The following is an 18,197-nucleotide window of genomic DNA, read 5'->3' as shown; positions in this document are numbered from 1 at the left end:
TTTACACTCCCACCAACAGTGAATCAGGGTTCCAGTTTCTCCACAACCTCGCCAGCATTTGTTGCTTGCTGTTCTGTTAAATTTTGCTATTTTGACCGGGGTGAGATGATATCTCATAGTTGTTTTACCGTGTACATTTTTAACAGCCCCCACCAAAGAGTAGAGATGTGCGTGGCTAGAGCAGAGTGAATGGAGGAGAAAATGGGCAGAAGATGAAAATGTGTGTGAAACTTGGTGGCATTCTTGCCTCTCTTTGAGAGCTGGTGTAGTGTTCTGAGCAGGATCAAACTTTGCTTTCACTGGGAGCCCTCTAGGGCCCTAAGTGGTGATTTGAAGGGAGGCAAGGGCAGAAATGGAGGGACAGTGAAGGTGGCTGTTACAGTAATCCAGGCAAGATGTTATGTTGGGTTGGATCAGATGGCAGCAGTGCAAGTGGTAAGAATTGATGGGATTCTGGATAAATTTTGAATATAGATAGAAAGGAAGTTGCTGCCAGATGAAGGCCCAAGAGGATTTTAGGATAACTCCCAAGGTTGGCCAGGAAGACTGAAGCTGCCATTAATTACACAGAAAAAAGATGCAGGAGCTATAGGGCTTGTTTTGGGGACTTGGAGTTTTGGGGGGGCTTTGGAAGAGTAAAGAGTTAAATATTTTCAGTACACTTAGATTTTTTAAAAGCAAGTTAGGATTCAATTAGGAAAAAAGTGAATATTATCAGTAATAGTTGAATAAAGCCATAATATCACCAGTAATGACTGAAATTATGGATGAAGTAGATCAAGTCTCTCAGTGCTTTTCAGCTGTTAAATTCTGCTTTGGTGACATCAGACCTTGTAGTCTCCCACTTGACTATAAGTAGTGTACTCTGACAGCCTACTGGTAAGGAATTGCTCTGCTGACATAAAAGTCAAATCCACCAACAGCTGCATGAGAGAAAGATGGGCAGTCTCTTCCCATGGGATTTATTGCCTCTGAAGATTATCCAAAAACTACTGGAACAGCACATTAGCAGAGAATTGCCAGAAGTCTAGGCTGGGTTTAGAAGGGGTCATGGTACTAGGGATATTGTAGCTGATGTGAGATGGATCTTAGCTGAAAGCAGGGAATACCAGAAGAATGTCTATCTGTGTTTCATTGATTATGCAAAGGCGTTTGACTGTGTGGATCATAACAAACTGTGGCTGACTCTGAGAAGAATGGGAATCCCAGAACATTTAATCGTGCTAATGCGAAACCTATACTTGGACCAAGAGGCAGTAGTCAGAACAGAGCAGGGTAACACTGCATGGTTCAAAATTGGGAAGGGTGTACGCCAGGGATGCATCCTGTCTCCATACCTTTTCAACATGTATGCAGAGCAGATTATCCGGGAGGCTGGGCTCTATGAGGAGAATTGTGGCATCAGGATTGGTGGAAGATCTATTAACAATCTGCGTTATGCAGATGACACAACCCTGCTTGCTGAAACTGAGGAGGACCTCATGCACTTGCTGCAGAGGGTCAAGGACTGCAGCCTTCAGTATGGACTGAGGCTCAATGTCAAGAAGACAAAGATTCTCACCACTGGACCAATTGGTAGGATCAGGATTGATGGCGAAGAGATTGAGATTGTTCACAGCTTCAGTTTGCTCGGCTCCATGGTCAACACTCTTGGCACCAGCAATCAGGAAATCAAAAAACGTATTGCGATGGGAAAGTCTGCTGTTAGGGACCTCTCTTAAGTACTCAAGAACAACGGTGTCTCTCTGGAGACTAAGGTGCACCTGATACAGGCCATGGTCTTTGCAATCACTTGTTATGCATCAGAGAGTTGGACAATGACTAGGGAGGGCAGAAGGAGAATTGATGCCTTTTAGCTGTGGTGCTGGAGAAGAGTATTGAATGTACCATGGACTGCCAAGAAAACAAACAGATTCATCCTGGAGAGGATTAAACCAAGCAACTTCTTGGAGGCAAGGATTCTGGGGCTCCGTCTGACATACTTTGGGCATGTTGCAAGAAGGGATAGGTCCTTGGAGAGGGACATCATGCTTGGGAGGGTGGAGGGACTGCGCAGGAGGGGAAGACCCTCTATGAGGTGGATTGATTCAGTGACTGGGGTAATCGGGATGGGTGTGTCAGAGGCAGTGCGATTGGCACAGGATAGAGCAGGGTTTAGGGCTGTTGTACATAGGGTCACTATGAGTCACAAAGTACGCGACCGCACATAACAACAACAAGAAACCTGCTGGAAGGTCAGCTATGATCCATTTTGACTTGACAGCACATAACAGTCTTGCACTTGAGCCCTGAGAGCCTAGTCCTTAGGGAGTTGAGCTGCTAGCCCAAAGGTTGTACCTCTCTGGAAGTTCACATTCACCAGTGATTCCTTGGAAGAAAGATAGGAATCACCTTCCATGAAGTGTACAAACCAAAAACCTGTTGAGGATGAGTTGGCAATGATTTTGATGGCAGTGGGTTTTATTTTGAAAGGCTCCCATACACAAAGAATGGAAATTTGCAACTCAGCCTAGAATGGAATGGATATAAAAGTGACAGGAGAGGAATCCTTGGACCTTAGACCTTAGTCTAAATCCAAGGAGAGGAATCCTCAAAGTTAGACCTGTGTCCCTCTCTGCGTAGGACCATTCACAGAAAAATTCCCAAGTCCTTAAATGGCCTGTGAAGCCACCTCTAGACCTTCTGTTCTCTTCTCCCTTGGCTTCAGCTCCTGAAGCGCCTCAGGCGTGCTCCTTCCTCAAGACCATATTTATTTGCTGTTGCTGCTGTCTTCGATCAGGTCATTGCAGTGCTTCTTTGCTCACTCTGTTCAGACCTCTGAGCAAATGTTTCTCCTTAAGAGGCTTTCCCTGACCAGGAATTCTACCCTGCTCTCTTCCTGGTTTCTATCTCACTTTTTATTTGTCTTTTAGACACTTATCACCATCTGACACATGTTTCTTACCTGTCTCTTCCCATTAGATTATAAACTCATGCAGCAAAGAATTTTTCATCTGATTTATTTCCTGCTTTCCTCCTTACATTAGTACAGGCTCTTACACTTAGTGGGCATTTCCTAGATTTGTTGAATGAATGAGTGAGCTAAGCAGAGCTTTTTGTGTAATTTTTTGGTGTCTCCACAGCTTCACCTGGCTCACAAAGGGATCCTGCTCTATCTTACAGAATTCACCTAAAATGCCACCAAAGATCCTTGACAAACACTTTTGTTTCCAAGCTAATGATCAGGTAGAGGAAGAATCTAACTGTGCACAAACTGTCCTTGCAGGGGACAAGCATAGAACAACTGTCAGCAGCACACACTTCCCTTTTCTCCTCCTTGTGCCAGGGAACCTTAGGACATGCTGCATCTCTGTCCTCGAACTCATCTCTGACTTCTTTGAGAACCTCAGAGCTGGAATCCAGACGCGGATACCTAAAGACATACAGAAGTTTGACCCCTGTCCTGTTCTGGCTTCTGTCTGTGTGCCACCCCTATCCCCACCTCCAGCCAGAATGGGTTCCAGCTTTAAGTTTGTGTGACCATTCACAAGTAAAGAGAAAGCAGTCAGGTTCAGCTCACTCATTCTTCCAGACTCCCCTCATCGTCCCCTCACTCAAGCAGGCTGCTTCCTGTCCTCGAAGCCATTGCTCTTTTCTCCCCTGCAGTACTTCAGAGCTCAGTGTATTATCATCAGCTAAGCAAGGTCTCTGATGTCAATTTACAAGCTCCGGGGCAGAAATCTGACTTTCCTTGCTTGCCATAGTATCCCCTGAGCTTAAGAGAGGAACAGATTCTCAGGAAATACAGGATGGGTAGGTGAAAAGGGAAAGGATGGATTTAGTAAAGTTCCTCTTCATCTGCCCTCTTGCACTGTCAGATTTAGCATAGTATGGAATCTGAAGCCCCACACAGTAACTAGTGACTCAAGTCTCATCAGCTCTGAGTCTTCATTTCCTTTCTCTTTAAGTATCACTTTCATCTGAGAGCTGGACAGTGGCTAAAGATAACTGAAGAAGAATTGATGCCTTTGAGCTGTAGTATTGGAGAAGAGTACTGAATATCCCAGTAGACCAAACATATGTTTTGGAGTAAGTGCAGCTGGAGCGCTCCTTGGAGGCGAAGATGGCAAAGCCTTGTCTCACACACTTTGGGCATGTTGCTAAGAGAGTTTATTCTTTGGAGTGTCAGGGAAAGAGAGGAAGACTTTCAGTCAGATGAATTGACACAGTGACTGCAGCAATGGGCTCAAGTATGTTAGAGATAATGAGGATGGCACAGGATATGACAGGGTTCAGATTTGTTGTTCATAGGGTTGCTGTTAGTTGTACTTGATACCATGTAACAGCAACAGCTCTCTAAGTGAGGACAGCACCTATTCACAGGATTTTGTGAGCATCTAGGCAAGGTTCAGTAAATATTAACTGTTATTTTTGGTTGATAGTTACAAATAATGAGAAGTACAAATGGGCTCACATATACGGAACACCTACCATTGACCATTTAATTCTTGCTGCAAGCCTGTGAAGGAAGTACAGCTATTCTCATTTCACAACTGAAAAACTGGGACTCTGAGAGGTGTAGGATATTATCCCAGGTCCTGCACCCAAGCATTCCCAGATTAGAGTTCACATTAGCTGACTCCAGGGCAAAAGAGGCCTGAGACCAGGCTCTGCCTGCCCCGTTTGGCCCAGCAGTTCCTTCACCACCTCTGAGTCTCAGTTTCTCTTGTCTGTTGAGGAAGTGATTGGACTCCGTATCTCTGGGGACTGCAGGTTGTGACACGTTAAGATTTCTGAGTGGGTCTTGTTCCACATCAGGAGGAGGGACTGTATTAATTCTATCTCCTGGTGGCTTGAGGTTGTCATCTGCCATATACTGGTTGGTGCTCAGCAGGCCCTTGGGGACCGTTCCTTAGAGCTGACTCCTGGCACTGTCTCAGTTATCTTGCTGTTCTGCACCTTGACAAGGGGGGAGAGTATGCAGAGATGAAAAAGAGAGGACTAGAGGGATCCAGAATGTCTGAAATGCTCCCCCGCAGCTTTGCCTCCAAGTTTCTGGTTACAGGAGTGTGCGTGTAAGCATCCACATATATGGGAGAGAGGAAGGGTGTTCCATGGGAGTGCTCCCATCCCCAAATCCTCTGAAGCTGCTGCCTTCTGTTGTGGAATTCCAAACATTTCCGATCAGATAAAGGTGGCTGAAAATACCCAGGACTTGTCTGGACTAGTTGGAGGCTAGTTAGAAGTGGTGCTGGGGTGAGGAGGTTAAAGGCCTCAAAGGTGGAGCCCTGCAGAGTCTGGCTCCTGAGGAGCTTGTCCTGGGTCACAGATGCACCCAATTTTCTTCTTCTCCCCAGAGTTCTGCTGGCTCAGCAGGCTTTGAGGTGTGGGAGGCTCAGACCTTTTTGTGGTAATAAACCTGTCTACTCCAGAAGGAATCTCTCACCCCACACACTTACTAACAAAATCCTTTGAGCTGTCCACATCTGAGATGCCCCCAGAGAAAGAACCCAAGTGACCCATTCCCACATGAGTTGTTTTCGTCCTGGACTGCAACACTAGGAGGAACCCATTAAGGTGATCCTCATCATCTTACTGGTGGAAACACTGAATCTCACACTGGAGGATGGACTCAGGTTAAGTAAGCCAGTGCTGTAGCTAAGGACTCTAGCCAGGTTGCTAGTTCCTAGCCCCATGGCTCTCCCTCCATGACGCTCAGCATCCTACAAGGCGGTACAGAGTTTCGGGCATGAAGGAGGAGGTCCCTGCTTTGGACCATGGAACACTTGAGGGCAAAGACCCCAGGAGGAAGCAGCATTTTTAGGGAGAGAATTGTCCCAGAGCCTGAGCTCCTGTTACAGGTTGACACCTTAGTCCCTCTTCCATCTCTGTTGGTGCAGGGCAGAAGATGCCCCTTTTGGAACCTTCCCACGAGCTTCCTCTCTTCCAGGTTTGCCAGGCAGTGAGGGTAGGGATGAAGGGAGAGGAAACTGGCTTTTATTTCTTCCTTCTTTACTGGCTACCAGTCAGCCATATTTATCAGCATCTTCTCTTGGCCCAGGAGACAGAGCCTATGGGGAAAGAAGCAAGTACCTCAAAAAAACTGTAGCGGGAGAGCTGCAGAAGAAACTTTCAGGGTTTGGGGGACAGCCTCCTTGACAGAAGTAACCTGTGGGTTAAAATGTAAGAAATGAAAACCCAGCATGAGCAAAAGTCCTGAAGGTGAAAAAACATGCCATGTAAGGAATAAAGCAGCTTGGCCTTAGATGAGGCTGGGCCTTCAGGCCATAGAAAATATTCAAGAGTCACTGAACCTTGGTCTGGCAATTTTAGCAGGTGCAGTTCTGAGAGCCTTATATGTCGCATTCTTCAGTCCTCACAGTGTTATTTTTAAATAACTATCACCATTTTACAGATGATGCCCAAAGCTAAGCACCTTAGCCTAACTACAAGATATATCAAATACCTGCCTGCCCTGTGTGTGCGGGGAGAGAAGCCTCATCCAGTCCACTTCCATTTTCTCAATGAGGAAGCGGAGACTTGGAGAAGAGCAGGAACTGAGCCAAGAGTTGGAGTTGGAGGCTGGTAAAGCTTCCTCTGCCAATGATGCCTTCTTGGGACAGAGTTGGAAGAGAGCCACAGAGCAGAGATGCCCATAACTAAGACCAGCTGCTGGGGGAGTTTGAGGGATAGAAACTTCAGATCTCCAGTAGGCAAGTTCTCGCATGGTTGTTAGTTATCATCAAGTGAACTATGATTCATTCATATAAACAGTAGATCTGAACCTGACCCTGTCCTATGTCATCCTCACCATCTCTGATAATGCTCAGACTCCTTACGCTAGTCACTGTTCTCATCTATCTTGGTGAGTTTCTTTCTGTGACCTTCTATCTTTCCCAGCATGATCCCAGTTTTTCAAGGACTGTACTGACAATATGCTCAGCATATGTGAGATAAAGTTTCACCATCCTTGCCTCTAAGGAGCACCGAGGTTGCACTTTCTTCAGGACATGCGTGTTGTTCTTTTGGCAGTCCATGGCATATTCGATACTCACGTCCAGCACCACGATTCAAAATCATCAATTCTTCTGTCATCCTGTTTGTTGTCTAATTTTCCAGTGCATAGCAAACAATTGAAAATGTCATTGCATTAGTAAGTAAGGCTAGCTAAAAATGGAGCTCTCTGTGAGCCTCCCCTGTGCATAAGTAGAGTCATAGAGGGATGAGAGATGACCTTGAACTCCCTCAGGTATGTTGTTGTGTGCCTTTGAGTTAGAACCAACCCATAGCTAACCCTGCAGTGGGTTTTCAGAGACAGTAAATCAGTTTCACAGGAGGAGATGGTCCATCCTTCTGCAGAGCAGCTGATGGATTCAAACCACATGCCTTTTGGATTGCAGTACACCTTCTTACCACTGGGCCACCAGAGCTCCCACAGGTGTAGATATCTGAATTAAAACGGAACCACTGCATGACATTAGCATGCTGCCTTTCTGAACCCCTTCTATGAAATGCAATGTCAGGAATGAGTTTGAGTATCTCATGAAGGGTTGAATGGGTGCCTTGGTTCTCACTCTGGAAGAATGAAGGACTATGATTATTTACCTGTGAAAGAATAGCAAGTCATGGAGTCGGGTAGGAGTGGTGGTGGAGTGAGAAGTTGAGGTGAGGGTGAGCCTCAGATTCCTAGAGACTGTGTGTGAGCACATAGCAGCCACCTAGGAGTAGAAAGAACGTGGGCTCTGGAGCCAGACTGCCTGGATTCAGATCCCTCCGCTGCCCTCCACTGATGAACTGTCTGGAAGTGACTTGGCCTCTCTGGTCCTGTTCCCTCATTTGTAATAATAGTACCGCATGGGGTTATTTCAGTAATACCACTTCATTAGAGTGATGGTGATTGAGTGAGTATACCCAGAGCCCTTGGCACACTTGGTAAAAATCAGTTGTGTCATCACCATCACTCTCAGAAAGGAAGATGGTGACCTCCACAGGAGAGCATCTGTGCCCCTGGTAAATGCTCTTTTGAATTCTCTCTGCCCCCAAGCCCAGCACCCTGGTTCTGAGCTAAGGAGGTGGTGCGTGCACACCCCCACTGCTAGGTCTGATAGCTTTCTCGATTCCCCAGCGGAGGTGTTATCTCCTCCCTACATAGCCACTTCCTTTTCTGAGAAATGAGCACATCTGTCAGGCTTAGCTTCTTAGAACTCGCGGGGTGGAGGAGGCGAGGGAGGAGAGGCTGGCAGCTGACAGGAGCAGAGTTGAAGGAAGATTACTACCAAGTTTCCCTAAAGGCCCTCAACACCCCCATCAGCTAGTAGCACTAGTTTACCTTGTTTCTACAAGTGCTTCCCCCCCCCGCCCCCCCATGTGACCACCACTACTCTCTGGAGGGCAGAGCAGAAGGAACTGAAGTGCAGAAGTTGCTATGGCTACCATAGCTGGGCCAGTGGGATGAAGGTGTTGACCCCAGCACAGTCCACCTGTCTCATACCCTGCCTGCTAAGCTGCCCCTGGGAGTTTGTCTTCTCCAGACCCATGTTCCTGCAGAATGGAAGTGAGGCTGTGTTCCTCACTCCCTGAGGCCAGCCTTCCCTGTACCCCGTCCCCCTGCCCCAGCCAGGGGAAGTGGATTTCAACCACAAACCTCATTTCTTCCGAGTTGCAGCCTGCAGCTCTCTGCCAGGAGTGATAAAACCTCTCATGGTCTCCACCTCCTCCTACCATCTCAGCACAAGATCAGGTCTGTCTGCCCAGGCATTTATCAGCCCCTCCATCAGAGAAACTGAGCCCAAGAACAGAAAGTGACACTGCAGTGACTCATGGCCTGTCCATGCAAGATTCTGACAAGGCTAGGCCAAGATACAGCCTGATGTCCCTGACACTTTCCCTGGGCTTCAAGGGGCCTATACCTTGTCTCCACCTACTTCTTTCCCAAAATAACCAGTCAGGAAGGAAGATGTGGGCCTGGCCCCTCCACACTTACCCAAGAGGAAGGAAAAGCTTGTCTGTCAGCAGCGCTTGTTCCCCACTGAAGCCAGGGCGGAAGGGTTTCACTTTCCCTCCTGGTCTTCGTCACATCCTTTTCCTGTGGCACCCAGTTCCCCTCTGCTGGCCAGGAGCCAAAGCTCATTCATTCATCTGATGACTTATGACACCACCCTCACCCCACCCCACCCCCCCGCTATAGGGACAGGGACTCGGCTGGAGTGCTGCTCAGAGTTTGAGATTTGCCATACTGTTGTACTGTTGTAATTGTTGTTGATTGCCATCGAGTTGAGCAGGACTCACAGCGACCCTAGAACAAAAGGCCTGGAGCCTTTCTATAACTATAGTCATTTATCAAAGTTCTTAGCGTTTCCAGAGGCATGTTGTAAAGAGGAGCCTTTTTCATTGGAAAAAGACATAACGTGTGGTAAGGTGGTGGGACATTGAAAGAGAGGAAGACCTTCAAGATAGATTGACACAGTGATTGTAACAGTGGGCTCAAGGATATCAGGGATGATGAGGATAGCACAGGACAGATCTGCTGTGTATAGGGTCACTGTGGGTTGTGGTTGTCTCGACAACACATAACAATAGCAGCAACCAAATGCTCACTGGACCTTAAAATTGGCTGCCCTGCTGACTGACTTTATGCAGGTCTCTTGGGTCTCTGCGTTTCAGTTCATGTGAGATTAGGGTAGGAACCTTTCTGTAATAGAAATGCATGAGCCTGGTCTGAAAGGAAGGCTCGAGAAGATTGTCTAAGTCCCACATCCAAGGTAGAAGTGAAGATGCTTGTGCCAGATTAGCAGTACAAGCATCCCAGCCTGGAAGCAGCCCACTGTGTGACCTGAACATGTTATGAATGAACCCTTTGCAGACCCTCAGGTTCATTCTCTTTGTATGACTGGCTAACAGTAGTACCACTGTCAAGTATATTGTTAGATGCTAGTGTGCAACAGAACAGAACACCGCCCAGTCCTGTAGCATGCTCACAACCTCCACTGTGCTTGCACGCATTGCTACAGCCGTCTGTAAGGGCAAGTTACGCCATCTCATTGAGGCTCTTCCCTTTTTCACTGATTCCCTTTATCGAGGATGATGTCTTTCTTCAGGAACTGGTCCCTCACCATCCTTGCCTACAAAAGCATTCTTGCTGCCCTTCTTCCAAGACAGATTTGTGTTCTTCCAACAGTCTGTGGTTCATTCAAAATTTTGCTAGCACCACAATTGAAAGGCATCAACATGTGTCTAAAGTAATTGAAAATAACTATGATTTGGGTCATGCACATCTTTGTTCTCTAGGATGTTGAAGGAGGCTTTTGCCGATTTGCTCATTGCAATACATGGTTTGAGTTCTTGACTGCTGCTTCCACGGGCATTGACTATGTAAAATTAAATCCCTGACGACTTTAATCTTTTCATACTGTTACCAAGTTGTGAAGATGTTTGTGTTCTTTGTATTCGGATGTAATCTATACTGAAGGCTTCTTTGTTTTCATTAAGGTTGTATCATTTGCATATCATTGATTGTTAAAGAATCTTCCTGCAATCCTGATACTGAATTCTCCATATAGTCCAGCATCTTGGATTATTTGCCCAGAATACAGATTGAATAAATCTGGTGAATGGATACGATTCTGACACAGCTCTCCTAATTTTAAACCATATATATCATCGCCTTTTTCTATTTGAACAATTGCTTCTTTGTCTATATACAAGGTCTATCCTTGAATAAGCACAATTGTTTTGGAATTCTCATTCTTTGCAGTATTATCCATGATTTCTTTTTTTTGATCCACATAGTCAAATACTTTTGCACAGTCAATAAAATAAGGTAAAAATCTTTCTGATACTCTGTGCTTTCTGCCAAGATCTAGCTGATATCAGCAGTGTTATTTCTTTACATCCCCTTTTGAGTCCAGATTGAGTTACTTATTGATATACTGCTCCAGCCATTTTTAAATTACTTTCAGCAAGACTTTACTTGCATGTTATGTTAATGATACTGTTTGATCATTTTCACTTTGTGTTGTATTACCTGTCTTTGGAATGGACACAAACAATGGATCTCTTCTAGTTAGTTGGCTGGTACCAATCTTTCTGATTTCTTGGCATAAATGATTGAGCACCTCCAGCACTCCATCTGTTTGTGAAACATTTCACTTGGTATTCTGCCAGTTATGAAACCTTCTTTTCACCCATATCTTCAGAGTGCCATGGACTTCTTTCAGTACCATCACATCTTCATCATATGCTAATTTCTGAAATAATTTGAGTGACAACCAATTGTTTTTGTTCAGTTACTCTATTTCCCCCCATATTCTTTTGAGACTTCCTGCATCATTAAGTATTTTCCCAAAGAATCTTTTACTATTGCAGCTTGAGCCTTGACTTGTTTTAGTTCTTTCTGCTTAAGAAATGCCGAGCATGATTTTTCTTTTGGTTTTCCAAGTCTTTGTGTATTTCATTATAACATTCTGCGTTGTGGTTTCAAAAGTTCCCTTTGACGTTTTCTATATAACTTTTTTTTTACTTGTTGTGTGCAATTGAATCAGATCCAACTGGCACAGGATTGCCCCTCTTTCTCCAGTGAAGTATCTGGTGGATTTGAACCACACGCCTTAAGGATTACAGTGCACCTTCTTGCCACTAAGCTACCAGAGTTCCCTATAACTAGCTCTTTTACTTGGTCATTTCTTCCATTTGGTTTAGCTTTTCTACATTCTAGAGCAAGATTCACTGTCTTCTCTGTAGAATGTAGAAACAGTTAAACCAACCAATGAAAAGGGCCAGAAACAGTGCCTCGCAGGATAAAGATCCCATTGCCACTGAGAAGGTCAGATGTTCTGTGCAAAGAGGTGGCAGAGACAGAGACGACAGGAATAAACATCAAAACAGGCCAGAACCCAGATAAAACCAGTCCCACGGCATCCTAGATAGGAATTTTTTATAAAGTCTTGAGCCCTTGTTTTCACATTGTACAATGGAACTATTAATAAGTGTTATGAGGACTAAGTGGAAATATTTATTCATCAAAATAAATTAACCTCAAATGGCACCTCCTGTGTTCCAGATACAGCACCAGGTTCTAGAATTCAGAGATGACAAAGCCACACACAGTCTAAAGAGAGAGCAGGATAAAAAAAATAACCACTTGAATGAGGGTGATTGTGCCTGGGAAAATGTAACCTAATCAGAGTAGAGTGCTTCAGCAGAGTGCCAGGCCCAGGCAGAACATTCATGTATACAGGTCAACTACCAGAATCACAGCCGTTATTCTTTTATTATTTAACAAATGAGGGCACTGTGGGTCAGTTAGATCTACTCCGCGGCCACCACCAGCAAGAGGTGCAGCTGGCCATATGATCGAGAAAAATAGAAATTGGAGCACTAGTCAGATTCAAGCAGCGCCTGTATTTTAGAGTAGAGTTGTATTGGTAGAATGGTTAGGCAGCTGGCACTTGGACCTCACCACTCCACAAGGCTTACCATCTCCCCTAACTTCTCCGGGTCATAGGCTACTGCTCTTTCCCACCACAGGGCCTTTTCCCTCTGCTCGAACGTACTCTTAAGGTTTGTAAATCTTCTTTTGATCACTGTCCACTTAGATCTTAGCTCAACTTTACTGTCTCAGAGAGGCCTTCCCTGTCCACTTGGGCTACACCAGTTTCCCCAGCATTCTCTCGATTCCCATGTTGCTTTTTTGGACATTTTTGTCTTACTTGTTCTCCCTCTCCCATGAAATCTGAAAACCACAGCCAAACTGTGTATTTGCTGTGGCTCCACAAACTACTGTAATAGACAGTCAATATTCACTTCCTTCCAAAAAATGGTTTTCCCCTTTAGAGGTGATTATCATCCCACTTGAGAATGTGTGGAATCTAAGGTCTGTGAAATCAGAGCCTTACTTTGTTTTCTTTGCCACTGTTATCTCCAGTGTCAGGCTTGGCACATAGTAGGTACTCAGTAAATATTTGTGAAATGAATGAAAGTCATTCCTGCCCCTGGGAGCAGGAAGAAGACAATCTTTGTGGCAGTCTGGGGGACAAAGGCTTCTTGAAAGATTAGAGTCCAAATTGAAGTCTTCTAGACGGAGTAGGAATGAGAACAGGAGACATAGGGAGCATGACCAGTTAGAAAACAGTTGGCAAAGAAATGGACATGAAGCACAGGATATTTGGGGCAGGCCTTGGCACCTCTAGGTGCCCTACACTGTTAAGAATTCTGAAGCATTGGAGGAAGCTCTCTAGGGACCTCATTCTTGACCCACAGCTCTGAAGGACTCCATCCATGCCAGGTCAGGAGACCCGGATGGGCAGGTCAGTTAGCCTGCTGACTTTTGCTGCCTGTTGTTGTTTGGTGCCATCAAGTCGGGTACAGCCGACTCAAAACGACCCTATGAACAACACATCCCCTTTCCTGTCCTGTGCCATCCTTATCATCTCTCCATCTCTCTATCAATCCAATTTATTGAAGGTCTTCCTTTTTTTTTTTGTTAGCACTCTGTCTTTCCAGGTATGATGTCACTCTCCAAGGAATAGCTCCTCCTAACTACATGTCCAAAGTATGAGAGACCAAGCTTCACCATCCTTGTCTCTAAGGAGCACTTTGGCTGCACTATTTTCCAAGACATACTTGTTTATTCTTTTTGGCAATTCATAGGATAGTCAGTACTCCTCAACACCATAGCTCCAAGGCATCAGTTCTTCTTTCATCTTTATTCAATGTCTAGTTCTCAAAGGTAAGCAAGTGATTGAAGAGACCATGGTTTGAATCACAGGCGCACCTTTAAACTGACATCATTGCTTTCATAGTTTGGGAGAGGTCTCTGACAGTTAGGGGGTTAACAGCTCCCCCAATGGAGATCATCACTGGTCACCTTCCCTCCAGGAGCCCTGAAACCCTTAAATGAATCCACATGGCAGCAGTTCCAAAGAGCACCTTCCCCCCACCTTGTCTCAGTCCAAGCTAAGGAAGCAGACGGGCTCTTGGACCCGAGTTTCCTGGAAACCTCCATGACATCAGAGCTCTCCCCACAGCCTCCGCCTACTTGCCATCTCCCTGCCCACCATGCCAGGCCTGGCTGAAACCAGTGGGAGCCATACAGGAGCAGTGGGTGCTGCTTATCTCTGCTTTTTCAGCCCCATGCTGCTCCCCAATCCTGTTTATTTATCCAGAGCAGCCGCCCGCTGAGAAAATGGCTGTGTTTATTTCCAAGTGTGTCGTGTGAATCGTGGGCTAAATATACCCACACCACCGCCTCTTAGGCACCCGCCCTGGAACAGCATGCCCCGTTTCACTTGTGCTCTCTGCAGAAGCAATCCCCAGAATCTGTGGCCCTTGGGACTCTTTCTCCCCCTTCCCAGGAAAAGGAGCTCCTGACGCAGAGATGAAGGTTCTCTGCCAGGAATGCACTCATGGGGGCTGGGCGGGCCAGGGCTTGTTCTCCTTGGGACTGAAATGAGACTGTTCCCCCACCCTGGAAGGACTGTTCCTGGACAGTGAGTGCTTTGTGCCCTTGTGGGAACAGGGCCTGTTTACTCCACCCCAGCCCTGAGCTGAACATTTCCTGTGGCTGCCAGTCTTCTGCTTGAGGAAAGTTCCCATCAAGGGAGCCAGGCCTCTCCCACTTTGGCTATAGCCCCAGGGTCCCTGGTTTCTTTTTTTTTTTTTTGGTCCCTGATTTCTTGTGGGACTTTTAGCCCCTTGGGATAATCATGGTCTTCTGGCCATGGCCTGCCTCCTCCCGTGCTTCCAATGGCCTGGGACTCTTCCTTATCACAGATCATCAATTCCCTTTTATGACTACCTGAGTCTGTTTTACTTGGGACCAAAAGAAAAGTAAACCTCGTTTAAGAAATTGCTTGTCTGCCAAGACCCACTGAAACTGGCCAGGATGGTGGGGGAGACTTGGGGTGGCATATCCATGCCAACCATGCCTGGGCAGCAACAAAGTCAAACAGATTGGCTGCCACCACTAGTTCCCACCCCCTCTTCTCCCTGGACAGAATCCACCTCCATGCCACCTCTGTGTCCTTTTCCTCAGAAGCCTTTCTCCTTTACTAACAGGGCAGCCCGTTCACCCCCCTGAGGGAAGTGTCTGCCATAGAAGCACTCACTTTGGAGCCAGACAGACCTGTGTTCTGATCCGGGCACTGCCACCTTTTATCTCAGAAACCTTAGGCAGCAGTAGTCACAACCCTAGTCATCTTGTGTGTGATAATTGAAGCTCACATTTCTCTACCTGTCATGACTCTGATGAAGATGAAAGGAGATGACAGCACCAGCTACTTGGTAGGCATGAGGTGCATTTATTCTGCCCCTCTACTTATTGAGCACCATCATGTGCCAGATGCTTCCCTGGGCAGTGGGTATATAGGATGAATCTCTGCCCTCATCCAGACACAGCTATTACAGGAGAAAACCCAAAACACAGTCTAGAATCTGATGCTTTTAAAGGGCTTAGAAGTCAGGTTAAGCCAGAAATTAATAAACAGAGACAGTTGCGAGTGGCCTTTTGTTTAGATGGCATCTTCAGAGGAGGTTTATGTGAGGATGCGGCATGTAAACAGAGTCCTGGATGAAGTGAAGGGTGAGGCAAGTTCAGTGTTCCAGTCAGTGAGAACAGTAAGTTCCTGAGGAAGGAGGTGTTCAGAAACAAGGAGGCCAGTGTGACTGGTTAACCTGAGCAAAGGGTAAGGTTGTAAGAGGTCAAAGCTGAAAGGGGGCCAGCACACTTTCAACCTAGCTGGCCTTGGTCAGGAGTGGGGACTTTATTCCAAGTGTGACAGAAAGTCTTGGGAAGGTAGAGTGCAGGGGTGACATGGTCTGGTGGAGAGCCTTTTTTCCTCCAGCTTGACTGTAAGCTTTGTGGCAAGGGCTGACTGGTCACTGTCACTTCTCTAATGGCTTAAGCAATGTTGTATCTTCTTCCCCATCCAGTTGGCAGCCTAGTGCGTGTGGCACTCTGCTAGGTCCCAGGGTTCCAGAAACAAGTAGTGCTTCTAAGTGGGCCTGCTAGACTGAAGGGAAATACTTTTGGAGGTCGTGAAACCCAGAAGTACCATGAATTGAGCTCCACTTTTCCAAAGCTTCTCAGTGGGGAGCAGGGACTTGAGTGAAGGTGAGGAGTGAGAGGATAGACCAGAAGTGACCAGGCAGGCATCAGAAATGGGCAGACTGGCCAGATTGGGTCTGCAGCCAACTGGAGGTCTTGGGGCCTGTCTGAGGAAATAGTCCCCCATGGCCAGTTGGAACAGGTGACACATTGGGCCCTGTGAGGGAGCTCCTGCTCCAGAGCTGAGAGCCTGGCCCCTGGGAGCAGTCAGGGTCTGCCTGTCCCACAGACACACCAGGCACACACTTCTGGTTCCAGCACTGACAAATCCGATGGCCTTCCTCAGGTCCTCCTCCAGCAAAGACCCAGCTTTCTAGTCCGAGAAGGGAGAGGGCCCACATTGCCATCCTGTCTGGGAGGATTCAAGGCCAAGTGGGTACAAAGCTTCCTCATTTTCAGTGTGCTCCAAGCTCCCTTCTTCTTGCCAGCAGACGGGGTAATTCCACCAGCCAGACCCCAGATCACAGTGCTTCCTCCCCAATGTCATGTGCTCCCCTCCTGACCTGGCTTCTCTGGCCCAGAACCACATAGACCCTCTTAGTCTTGCATCACTTGTTTTCCTCCATTCTGCCCTATGCTTCCCACTCATCACTTCTCCCTTCCAAGGCTCCCCCCAGAGGGAGGAAGAGCCTCAGCTAGAGTGCTCCCCTTCTGAGTCCCTCTGTTCACTTCTTTCCCTTTCTCAGAAGTAGAAAACTGGAGTTCAGGGGCATCCCCAGCACTCTGAGCCTCCAAGCTTCTGTGGCTTCCAACTCAGGCCAGCACCATCCTCTCCCACCATCCTCTCCTCCATGCACCTGGCTTCTTGTCAGCTCCAAAACCTTCCTGTCTTTTTACTTCCATCTAGGGTTCTGGAGTGAGTAAGCACTCTTGCCTGACTGTGGACTAAACTCTTTGCTTTTCTGCCCCTGTTTGTTTAGCAGTAAAATTGATTGGTCACCCCAGTTTAGGGGGTCAAGAAAGAGGGTAGCCCCTAACCCTCTGACCAGACTGGAGTGGGAGCTGATAGTATGGTTTTTTAAATCATAAATGTTATTCCATGCATGTGGTGTCCTTTATCTGCCTGTGTCCCCCTCCTTGCTCTCTGAGGACTCACACGTCCCCTTCTTTCTCTCCCCCTGCAGGACACTTTTGTGGAACTCTATGGGAACAATGCAGCAGCAGAGAGCAGGAAAGGCCAGGAGCGCTTCAACCGCTGGTTCCTGACAGGCATGACTGTGGCTGGCGTGGTTCTGCTTGGGCTCACTCTTCAGTCGGAAATGACCAGACACTGACCAATACTCACCACCCCGCCCCTTGCCCACACCACATCCCTCGCTTCGATCACCGTGCCACCAGGAGAACCACTACATGCAGTCCATGCCTGTCCGGCTGCTCTCACAGGCCTGGGCGTATACCTGGTCCCCACAGTTAGTTCTCTAGACTCTGCCACGCTTCTGTGAAAGCCACCTTCCCCACAGCTCAGCTTTTCTGGCCTCAAAATCCACAGCTTCTTCATGGAAGCTGGAGGGTGGGTGTGGTGTTGACTGGGGACAAGAGGAGCCTGCCTCATTGGTAGGACCCTTACCCCTTAGTCTCCTGAGAGTGCTGTCTGCCAGAGAGCTGGAAAGTTTCAGAACCTCTTCCCCAGAAAGAGACTAGATTGCCTTTGTTTTGATGTTTGTGGCCTCAGAATTGACCATTTCCCACTCCCTCCTGGACCTGGGCTTCCCCTACCCCCATTCCATCCCCTTGAGCCAGTTAGGGGCCACTTTTGGCTGATTTAGGGAATCAAGCTGCTTGGGATAAAAAAGCAAAGACCAGGACCTTCTACCTCCCTCTGGCCTGGCCACCACTCCCATCTAAGGTCTTCCAGAAGCCTTTGATAGAGGCCAGGCCCACCTGGGAAGGGGGGTGGGAGTTGTCACTACAGGAAGCACCCCATGCCAAAGCAAAAGTGGCCCTTGCAGTTAGCACCACCCCCCAGTCCCTTCTTCCCTGGCTCCCATGACCATGACTAAGGAACCAGCTGGGCCCAAGACAGGTGCCCCTGAGCTATGGCCCACCTCAGCTGCCTGATTTCCCGCAGGGACATGCGCCTGTGGCATCTTTGCCTTTGACCAGTGCCCAGGGGGTT

At 47.2% G+C, this 18,197-nt stretch overlaps 1 protein-coding gene across 1 annotated transcript in view; it reads left to right on the top strand.

The window, feature by feature from the left end:
* The window catches only part of BCL2L1 (BCL2-like 1), a 60,924-nt gene extending 43,498 nt beyond the window's left edge, over positions 1 to 17,426 (top strand). Inside the window, 2 exon segments of the mRNA XM_006881420.1 lie at positions 17,206 to 17,316; positions 17,318 to 17,426. Of these exon segments, the coding sequence (XP_006881482.1) occupies positions 17,206 to 17,316; positions 17,318 to 17,344 (138 nt within the window). The 3' untranslated portion in view covers positions 17,345 to 17,426.
* The last annotated feature ends 771 nt before the right edge of the window (positions 17,427 to 18,197 follow it).

This window comes from Elephantulus edwardii, unplaced genomic scaffold (assembly GCF_000299155.1).
Source record: "Elephantulus edwardii isolate Elephantulus edwardi_28Jun2011 unplaced genomic scaffold, EleEdw1.0 scaffold00015, whole genome shotgun sequence".
Classification (NCBI taxonomy): domain Eukaryota; kingdom Metazoa; phylum Chordata; class Mammalia; order Macroscelidea; family Macroscelididae; genus Elephantulus; species Elephantulus edwardii.
The sequence above is the reverse complement of the archived record's forward strand: the minus strand, read 5'-3'. Positions and strand labels throughout refer to the sequence as shown.